Source organism: Idiotropiscis lumnitzeri, chromosome 13, assembly GCF_059441095.1.
Source record: "Idiotropiscis lumnitzeri isolate Australia: NSW breed Sydney's pygmy pipehorse chromosome 13, RoL_Ilum_1.0, whole genome shotgun sequence".
Lineage (NCBI taxonomy): Eukaryota > Metazoa > Chordata > Actinopteri > Syngnathiformes > Syngnathidae > Idiotropiscis > Idiotropiscis lumnitzeri.
Genome location: NC_142403.1, coordinates 6,541,389 through 6,552,466, shown reverse-complemented (window position 1 = coordinate 6,552,466; position 11,078 = coordinate 6,541,389). Strand labels below are relative to the sequence as shown.

Genomic DNA, 11,078 nt, shown 5'->3' with positions numbered 1-11,078 from the left:
CTAAACAAATTGAGAAATTTCTTTTTTTAAATAAAACAATGTGTCCAGTCACAGTGTGTCATCTATTCGATTTATTTATTCAAATGTAGTAATGCTCCAAGATCAGATTTGGGGAAGAACATTCTGTCTCGTGTTTCAGCTGCATAGTAAAATGTTTAAAAGTGGAGTGAATGAACCAGATGTGCAGTCTAATGATTTCCTCAGAAGGGAATATTTGTTTAATTAATTCCGTTGCTTCTCAAACTTTATACTTATAGCTTTGGCTTGATGTCATTTGTTGCAACCCCAACACTTGAAAATGCATTAATGTCAGAAGAGACATTTGGTACAGTTCAGTATTCTATTTATTTTGTTTGACATTTAAAAATAGCATTTCGAATCAGAAGCAGAGACAACTGCTCATAGCTGCGTCGCTGTAAAACAACATTTCGTACCATAACAACCATAAATAAAAACCTAGAAACATTAGCGGAGTATAAACTCGCACAAAAATAATATTTAAACAAGTTTACATATAAACCACCCTCTTGACACATACTATACATCCCAGTGAGCAACCATTGTTCTATGAAAATGAGCCGATATGCAAATAATGTCCACAAAATTCTTTAGAAGCATCCGCAAGACTCAAACTTGACGCTGACAATGACAATCAGAAAATTAATGGATCAACTTTAATGACATGGGAAGGCCTCCGTCCTGTGGCCTTTCGCTTTTGGCAACATGACCAAGGAACAAAATCAGAGTCAATTATTAAAAAAAAAAAAGCCCCCCCCCTCCAAAAAAAACCCAAACAATGAAGAAATTATTTTTGATTGGCTCATCCATGAGAATTATGCACTCTAGCATCAAACCATCATTTTCAATTTAGCAGATTCTATATTGCAACACACTGCTGAGATTATATCATCACTTAATTGCTGGCTCCACTCCAGCTAATTTTGGATCTTGACGCCGAAAGTGGTGCCTTCCCAATTTGCTTACTTGCATGAAGCAGTAAAAATGTTAGTTTTTGGTGGCCCTCATTTTATTAGGGATCCATTTAGCTGAAAACTAGCTGCTTTATTTAGAAGATTTAGAGAAATTACTGTGAGCCCACTGGGCCAGACATTGTCCAATGCTTGGCAACAAAAAATAAATGTGTCACGAAATAACCATTATACACTGGGATTTTTTTTTTTTTAAATTCAATTCATGATTGGCTGTGGTTTTCCTTATTACTTCCTGCTCAATGCAAATAAGATGCATACTCGCTAGCCACAAGATAAGGTAAACCTGCACCATCTAATGAGAGCCAATACAAAACAACATAAAAAGTTGATTTGTCCTTGCAGCATGTCAACACGCATGCCTTCAGCTACGCATGAGTCCCATTTGTCACATATTGCTAATTTTAAACGAAGAAAAGCAGATCAGGAGACATAAATCGAAAACCATACTTCAACTGAGACGTTCAAAAATATTTGGAGCGATTCGTTAAAGGTTTTGCAGAGACTTGAGGCCTACACTGCAGAAGGCAGTAGTAAACAGACGAGAAGAAGAAAGGGAACTACAGCCAATCATATTTGGTAAAATAAAATAAAATAAAATGAACAGCAGAAATAAATTCACATCAAATGTTGCATTAGAAAATACAGTAGAAAAACTTGGGAGCACACTTGATATTGCTGCATTGAAATGCTCAGTGTCATGCAATACACGATCGAACGCTAGAATTGATCATAATCTCATCCATCTTGGTTGGCAGTTCCGTTGTTTATTGCACAAACTAAACCTCTGAGTCATTAACAGGTCTATCCAGTGACTATTAGAGACGGACATTATAGGACATTTCACCTTTCACCCACTCGACAAAACATTTTCTTCTTTCAATATGTGCAAACTAGAGACTCCTTAAAAAAAAAAAAAAGAAACATGATAAAGCAACTTTGGTTCAGGCTGACACTTTGCCTGACAGGACAGAGCAAATCACGCTCGGCCTGAGAAGCATTGAGGATGAATAAATATCAATGATCAAAATGAAAACTACTCACTTGATGTACTGACTCGTTTTTTTTTTTGTTTTGCAAAATTGCTTCCAACACAGCAATGGCCTTTCTTGGATAGATGGAACAAAGAACCTCCTTGTAGTTTGCAGCTGTTGGTCTATTTTACAAGGAAGCTTAGTTTTGTAAACCTAAATTAAATTCAAACATGTCTAACTAATGATGGCAGATGCCACAAATTGGTGCATTGTGAGAAAAGGGGAGTGGTCATTGACCGTTCTGGGGATAAGAACTCGTCTCGCACTTAATTCTAATCACGAGTTTGTTTGGACATGATCGCTTTGTGTGTGTGTGTGTGTGTTCCAGTGGGCTAAACTTGATGTGCTAATATTTTATGCACATCCATATCTTCATTCTTTTTTTAACTTTTCAAAAGAGATTTCAAAAGTGTCGTCTTGCCAGTTTTTTCCCCGAGACACCAGAAAACTAAATGCCAACAACGTAAATATTAAGGCTTTCCACTATGTTTTGTTTGTTACCAAAAGTAACATGACAGACGTTGTGTGTGAGGTCCTACTTGGAAATGACATCACTCCCTTTGTATATGAATAATTCCAACCCCATGTTGTGTATGCGTCTGAAAATATCTGATATAAATGCCCAGCCACTCAAAACAGTCAGGACCAAAGTAATAGACTGGAAAACACAGCAAGGTTTCAAACTTGGAGGAGCATGGGAGAGGTCACGTCATTGGCCCTTCAATGACAAAGATGTCTTGCTCTTCCTGTGTGTAACACAGTCTCATCAGTGGAGCGGACCAGAAAAGAAATGCTGCTGCTGCGGTGGCGGCTGCACACGCACGCCAATGTCTGTGAGAGCCAGCCAGAGCAAGGACAGCCTCCCTTTTTTTTTAGACCACATACTGGTGGTTGCTGTTGGAGTTTGGCGTGTAGGTTTGGCGACTGTACTGGAAGTGGTCGGTCAGCACGTTGTTCCAACCGTGTTGCTGCTGCTGCTGCTGTAGCAGCAGCACTGAACCATGGGAGGAAGGCACTGAGCCGTTGACCTGATGCTTTTGGAACGCCGGGTTGTCAAAGGTCACCAGGTCCTGCTTGCTGCTTGGCAGGAGTTTCTTTTCTTGGTTGGCGTCATACTTGGCCTGTTGGAGACAGAGATGGGACGATTACATGTGTCCTTAATCATTCGTTCATTCCATTTTTTTTATTGACAATCAATAAATAAAAATGGGACTTTTTTTCGTTTCAAATATATAATCTGCATAATCTTGCACAGTAACAAAAATGCAAGATTTATCATGTTTCAATGTTATCCTCGGATCAAAAACAAAATGGAAAAAAAAAAGTAATTTTTGATTTTATTATCAAATTGGTTAGGTCTATATGACCTGGAAGGTCGGTGCAACGACATGACAATTGCTTCCAAAACTATTTGTCTATTATTGCTAACTTTAAGACAGGAATGATAAAAGTAGTGAGCGTGCCCATCTTGATTTGTTAACATAAGAAACATTTGTGACAGTGTTGTGCCTCTTTAACATGTTATTTTTGGACAGACAGTGTGTACTTTAGTTAGTGTTACTGTTTCTAGTCATGTATTACATTGTTGCTACTGTTGGCATTAAATAATTGTGACTTGGTGACACCCTTAGTAACACAATATAATATGCTTGCAGAACTGCGAATAGATTTGCATGACAACGAGACCTATTCAAATGTTATGAACGCACTATATTTACTCATATTATCAAATTATATTTATCAAAAAGGATTTTGCGTTCCGGAAGGAATTACTGGGCGGGCTGGAGTAGCAGCCCGAACAGTGTATATTACAGCGGGATTTTGCCAGAACGTTACGATAATCCAATCTGTGCCCGATTGTCCTGTAACGTTATAGCCTGCAGTGAGGAAATGCTAGCTAGGTACCGTATGAAATGATACAGGTATTTTCCATAGGCAACATATGTAGCCAATCAAGTGGTGTGACGTTAGGGAGGCAGTGATAAAGAATGTAGCATACAAAACCTGGCTGCCTGTCCGGTGGCTCACCTTGTTGTAGAGGAAGACCCCGACGATGGCCGTCATCATACCCAGCACGTTGGTAAGCGTGACAGGGTTGCGTAGCATAAACAGCGAGATGCTGATGACCATGATCCTCTTGGTCGCATTTGCCACCGCATAGCTGAGCGGGCTGACCAGACTGAGCACGCTGAAGGCAATGACGTTCTGAGCGAAGTTGCAAAAGCCGCTGATCAGCAGCAGAACGACGGTTCTGGTCCATCCCGACATGTCCCACTGCAAGGACAGCACGGGACGGTCAGATGTTGTTCGGACATGCACAATCAAGTCAAAAGCAGCCAAAACACAATCAACTACGCACCAGATCATCATTGACAAGAAAGATGGAAAGGTCAACCAGCACCCAGGTGGGCAGCATGAATATCACAGCATTGAAGCCCAAAATTTTGAGAAGCCGCAGGTGGTGGATGTGTGTGTCACGCAACACCTATAAAAGAAAATTAATCATTTAATTTCTCCCACTGTTCAAGAGTCTATTCATCATTTGTTTGCACGTCAAGCCTCATGTGACATTAATGAACCTCTTTCCAAACCACGTCGGAGGCAGCAACTGTGATAAAGGAAATGATTCAGATGTCTGTTTCTAATTTGACAAGTCTTGTATGACAAAGTCTGGTGGAAAATTTGAGGAAAAACACGCACATTCATCCTCTATGCAACAGTAAGGACATCATAAACTATACACATGTCAACAATTTCACTGCATACCTTTTTGGAGAAGATATTCTGCAGAGAGAAGCAGAGCGTGGCAGCCAGAGCGCTGATCAGGCCCGAAACGTCGAAGGACAACTCCGTCACTGTTGCCAGCAGCACTCCGCCAATAATGGGGATCAGAGAGACATACACCTTTCATGTGGACGGCGCAGAGATCATGCAGGATGCAAACAAAAAAGCAAAGTTGAGCTATTTGATAAAGAAAAACACTTGAGCAAGTGGAACTATAATATACAGTGGCTAAGGGCATGTTGCCTAGTGCCAATAACGCCGCTTTTCCATTTGCACAACACCACACCGCACCGCCTCCGTTGCGTTTCAATGACAACAACTGAACTGAACTCAAATGGTTACCATCCAATCGCAGCATAGCCAGACAGTACACATACAATACATTGTGCTTCACAACAACACTCAACGATATTTACAATTTCATATGTACCATGGATGAGATAATGGAAGAGGAATCTTGCAAGCGGCATCTAAAAGCTCACTAACAGGGCTCATTCATTCTGAATATCGAGTCAATGGCTTGTCACCTTCACTCTGCGTTGACCGAAATCCTCTATCAGGAGTACAAATCTACTATACCCAAGGTAGATGTCACAACCGGCAAATGTTACATACTCTGATGTAAATTCTACCCTAAGCTTGAATATTTAATCTATTAGTGCATATGAAATTGTAAATAGAGTTCAGTGTTGTTATTGTATAAACTGCATTTAATGAGTTTGGCGACGGTAGGCTCCGCCTCGCTCGTCTAAAACCAGGAAATGGAGGCGTGTGGCTGAGTTGCTTGTTGCATCGCTGTCAGCCAATCAGATGACACTGACAACACAGGCCCCAGACAAAAGCCATTTTAGAACCGTCAACGACACAGTTCTGAAATTTCATTTTCAATGTAACCGCTTCACCAAAAAAGTCGAACCACACAACACAAAAACAAAGAGAATCTTCACATGATGTCAGGCTCCTAACATAGCAGCTCCAGTAAACAAAAGTTGCAAGACCTTCCATCAGTCTATTTTTCAATAACTTAAAACTCATACAGTGGGCCGCTCTCCGTTTATGATGGTTCTAACATCCGATGTTTCCGGGTTACGATCCACCTATCCATCCTTTGTACTGCTTATCCTCACAAGGGTATGCTGGAGCCATGGCGGAATGCTCCAAAAGCACTCCAACTCTGTCAGACAGGGCTGGGGCACTAGTTGCACAGAAGACTGAAGCCCAGTCTGTGACGCGCATCAAGGTTAAATCCTTCCCGTAAGAATGGCTTGAACGTAATAAAATAAAAATCAGAGTCTGGATGTGTACTTTTCCAGGTTCATCATCTACATTAAACTAGCACGATTTGCTTTTTATAAAGAATGTTTTGTGCACATTTTGAGTCGGCTTCGCCCCCATTCACTGAGCGCTCATCTAAACTTGGTGGGCTTTGTATAAATCTATAAAAGCTGAAATCTAAAAGGAAATTATGGGGTTAAATCGCTTGGCTATGTTAAGTCCCGATCTGAAAATGTAAATGGAAACCGATCGGGTGGTTTTCAGTTGATCAGGGATCGGGGGAAAAGATCATTTTTCTTCACTCTCTGAGATTTTAAATGTCTCAAAGTTATAAGCCTCTTGCCAAATGGAACTTAATTGATTACACATTTTTACATCTGTTTTTTTGGGTCAGGTCTCAGTCAAAGTGGCAATAAGAGCCAGACACGCATGCAAGCATGCACAGAGGCTCTGTCTGCGCGCAGTGCTTTTTCTCCGGACTGCAGCAGAAAGTAAATTGTTTGGAACAACAATGAGACACAAATGACGTTTAGATAGGATAAGCCATTAGATCTTCGAAAATAGAGTTGAGAAAGCAACAGAGAGGTCAGCAATTGTCCAAATGACTAACTTCAAACAGAAGCTTCTCAAGTGTAAAATATTTGTGGACAAGCCAGTTTGTTCCCCAGTGGTTGCATTTTAACAAGGTCATAAATCAAGAGTGTCCTTTGTAGATGAGAGAAGTCACAGACGCACCCACGAACTATATAGCTGCGGCCGCATGGCCACGTCATTTTAGCTTGCACAAGCCAATAAATAAGCATGTAAATTGTTTACCATAAGATAAAGCAAATGCACCCTAACAGAGGAATCCCTCATTAATGCACAATCCAATTACATGAAAATACATTTTTCTAAAGAGTCCAGAACAACCATCCATCCATCCATCCATTTTCTGAACCGCTTGTCCTCACAAGGGTTTCGGGGTGTGCTGGAGCCTATCCCAACTATCTTTAGGCAGTAGGCGGGGGACACCCTGAACTGGTTGCCAGCCAATCGCAGGGCACACATAGACAAACAACCATCCGCACTCACACTTTATACCTAGGGGCAGTTTAGAGTGTCCAACCTGCCATGCATGTTTTTGGAATGTGGGAGGAAACCCACGCAGGCACGGGGAGAACATGCAAACTCTACACTGGAAAGCCGGAGCCGGAATCGAATCCGCGACCTCTGCACTGGGAGGCCATCGTGCTAACCAGTCGCCCACCGTGCCGCCGAGTCCAGAACATTGATTTTATTATTCTATTAGTATAAATGTCATGAATATAGTTCAAGTATTGGTAAATGTTATGCTAAACCCATGAACATTATATACAAACAATATGTGTGTATCATCAAATTTATGTACCATTCATTAGGTTTGTCATAAATGAATCTTTTCAGAAACAATTATTTGAGCGATTATTTCATTGTTTACTCCAGTAATAAAAAAAAATAAATAACATTTTGTCAGCGTGACAGCACTAGCCTGAACTGGTCGCCAGGCAAGGTTCAAGGTTATGGTGTGCAATAAACTAGTCTACACAGCTGCCTTAGAATATTTGGCACATGCTCAATGTACGTCATAATGTCATTTCTTATTTGATTGTATTGTATTTATGGCCTTGAATCGTTTTTACATGCAAATATTTGACTGTATTATGACTTTCCAACTTTATTGGTATAGGTTAGTTATTGAGTATACAGCAATACATTCCAATTTACGGCTTTACAAACTAAGATTATGCAGCTGCCATAGGAAAGTAATATTATCCTAATTGCACCGAATTATTATTATTTATTTATTTATTTATTTTTTTTTTTAAATCTGAAAAAAAAAACGAGGACCCCCTTTTAAGCGGAAGTCAAGTCCAAATTTACTTCACAATAATGTGCCCACCATAACTAATCCAAAAAAGTTATTGTTTAATATTGTGTTTGGGGAATAAAAACTATGGAAAAATCCCCCCGTTTTTATTCATCCTTGGAGGTTAGTGAGGGTGGTGCAGTTTAACAAACAACATGGGTAAGCATTGTATAATAGTGATATAAGAAATTAAATTATAAGGTTAAAATTATAAGAAAATGAGAAGTCATTTCATTAAGTGCAACTCTTAATTTCAATCAATATTCTTGCAAGACTCTCGCCCAAGTCAAACAAGACCTCTGTATGGACTAACGCGTCATATTCAGCTACATTCACAGTCTGTGTTAACACTTGTGTGCAAAGTAAACATGACACAGAGATGTAAGATGCATCAAATGAATGAATCAAGTTCTCATTCATCCACTCTTGTTCTACCATAAAGAAATCAGTCCGTAATTGGATTGACAGTGAAAGTCACAGGGAAGGGAGGACTCCAAAAAGCAGTAATCTTATATATTCCATCATAAACTGGTTTTTAATTGGGTTAAATCATGCAATCTGAGAAACTTTTGAAATGGCTATATAGCCACTTCAGATGTTTTGTCTGGTAAAAACATTACATTTACCATAGGATATTTTAATGTCAATGAGTAGTTTTGTTCCTGTAATCACACATTACATGGCAATTTGTCATGCAGGAAATCATGCTTCCTAAATATGAACCATAGACAACTTTCAATACAAAAATAATTTGTTGTTTCGTCAACAACCCCAGTAGTAACTTGGGTAATGATCACAAGAGGAACTAAAGTAAAAACTCCTCTCCTGATCTTCAACCCTCCTACCCCAAGAAGCTGATGTCTTATGGATATTATGTACAAAGTGATATGAGTTGCGGTGCAATTGCACTGTGCCATGTCAACATTGCAGAAACAGCGCCGGGTTAAACAGAGCAAGCCTTGTTGGTTGAACTCAAGCTACTCACCTTGGTGGTTTGCTTCTCCCTCATGATGATTCTTGACAAGAGCACAACCCATATTGGCATTGTGGCTTTGACTGCAACGGAGCAAAAAAAGTTGGAAAAGGTGACCATGAAGTTGAGAAAATGACACACATACACACACAATCATTCATAATATAACCAGCTAATCAAACTTCAAAATATAACTGCTTCACAACACTCTTGTGAGCTTGGGAGATAAAATAATAACTCTACTAGCAAGGAGCGTTATGGCCATTGGAAATTCCAAGAGATTCCAGAATAGCCGGTCCATTTCAGAGCCAATACTTCTTCATATTTTAGGCTATTGATATTGACACGAGGTGACCACGTCTGGTAGAGCTGGATTGTTTGATTTATGTTTCACTGTTTTTAATGTTCTGCCGTGATTTTAGGTTGCATCATATCGTAAGTGTAAATCTTATCATACTGTTTATATTTAGGAACACAGGGTTAGATAATATATAAATAATGAGACCAGTGTTATTCGTGTACAACTCCGTAAAATTGTTAGAGAACAAAAAGATAAAAACAACTGGCAAACATCAACCATTTGGCCAATGTTTGAAGGAGCATAATTGGCCCAAGCCAATCACATGTATATTTTTGCTATTCGCTTGCTGGTCTCTTACTGGAACGGTGAACTGAAGCTATGACCTAGAAACGTGGCACCACCAGCCAAACTAAAGCACATTCTTCTGAGTCAAGTGTTGTACGTTTTAATCAGTGGTACTCTATCCTTCCTCAGTGATGCAGTTGATTAAATTAATTTGCTGCACATGTGTACCTATAAATCTCAACATTGGCACAATCTACTAGTTGTTGTTGTTGTTTTTTGTTTTATTTTTTATGTTGTTGTTTTTTCTTTGTTTTGTTATAGTGGGAAAAATCTTGAAATATATGAAAAAAACAAAATCACATCATCGGCTCGTCTTAACCACCAAAGAAGCTCATTTGCTTCAACAAAATGTCGCATGGAAATGCATATTATGTACAAATATAGTGATCCGATGCCTTAGGAGGTAAATACGACAGCATGACCATGTTCAGCTCAATGGTGATTACGCTCTTGAGCTAACTAAGCACTCGTGTTGCTATGAGACAAAATCTGGCTAATTCATAACTCATTGTATCTAGTGTGTAGACTAGCGTCATCAAAAGTACCCCAGCGTGTCCACAACCAGCAGGCCGACTAAAATCAGGCCCACAAGTTAAATAATAGTCTCCAGTTAGCCAAAAGAGCTAACATCAGCTGATGCTGTCATGCACAGTGCTATAGACAAGACACAAACACTTTAAGGATGGTTTACTTACCCGTGTGCGCGTAGGAAACGGGAACCTTCCATATACTGAAGTGAGCCGACACCGATGCGAAGTATTTCCCGAAAGCTAAAGGTAGAATGGTCCACCAATAGTACCTCTTGGGCAGTTCCGTTTTGGGGACTCCCCATGCCCGCAACAACGGCGGGAGGAAGACGACAATAGAAAAAATGTGAAAGAGAGACACCGTGACCGGGTAGGGGAATCCATTGAGAATGATCTTATTGATGACGTTGCCGCCGGAGCTGACCGTGTACCAGCACACGCAAAGAACAACTATCCGGAAACCTTCCCTGACCTGAGCCCGCTCCACCGCAGCCATCTTCCACAGCTGAGTTCAGTGACGCGTCACCGGCGGCGTGGTGGCTGCGCCACGGAAGCCGAGGAAGGAGGCGGATTCATCCAGGAGCATGATGGGAAATCTATACGTAATACGCGTCATAGCTAGATTGTCGTGCCAAGACTGCGCTATGCATGCACTTAACATGTATACTGATAATAACCTGTGTTAGAACCATTCACTATAGTGTGAAACTAGGATTATTTTTTTTAATTAAAAAAACCCACATTATTCATTGTATGTTCCCCTCGTCTTTGTTTTAATAAAACATATGTCTTCAAACCTTTAGAATTACGTGGATTCTTAAAACAATTGACTAGTACTGTCTGGTAAAAATAGGCATCCACCAATTTTATACATCTCCTGTCGTCTTTCGGGTTACAGCAAAACAAACATTGACTGCAGGATGGAAAAGTATAGGGATCCCATACAAAAAAAATCTCCAATA

At 40.0% G+C, this 11,078-nt stretch overlaps 1 protein-coding gene across 1 annotated transcript; it reads right to left on the bottom strand.

Moving 5' to 3' along the window:
• Positions 1–321: 321 nt before the first annotated feature.
• On the bottom strand, positions 322–10,717 carry slc35e1 (solute carrier family 35 member E1). Its single transcript, XM_088313704.1, has 6 exons — positions 10,285–10,717; positions 8,956–9,026; positions 4,790–4,927; positions 4,383–4,508; positions 4,052–4,297; positions 322–3,144 (listed from the first exon to the last, which is right to left on the bottom strand). The coding sequence occupies exons 1-6, from the start codon at positions 10,610–10,612 to the stop codon at positions 2,896–2,898; spliced, it is 1,158 nt and encodes a 385-aa protein (XP_088169830.1). The 5' UTR covers positions 10,613–10,717; the 3' UTR covers positions 322–2,895.
• Positions 10,718–11,078: the final 361 nt, after the last annotated feature.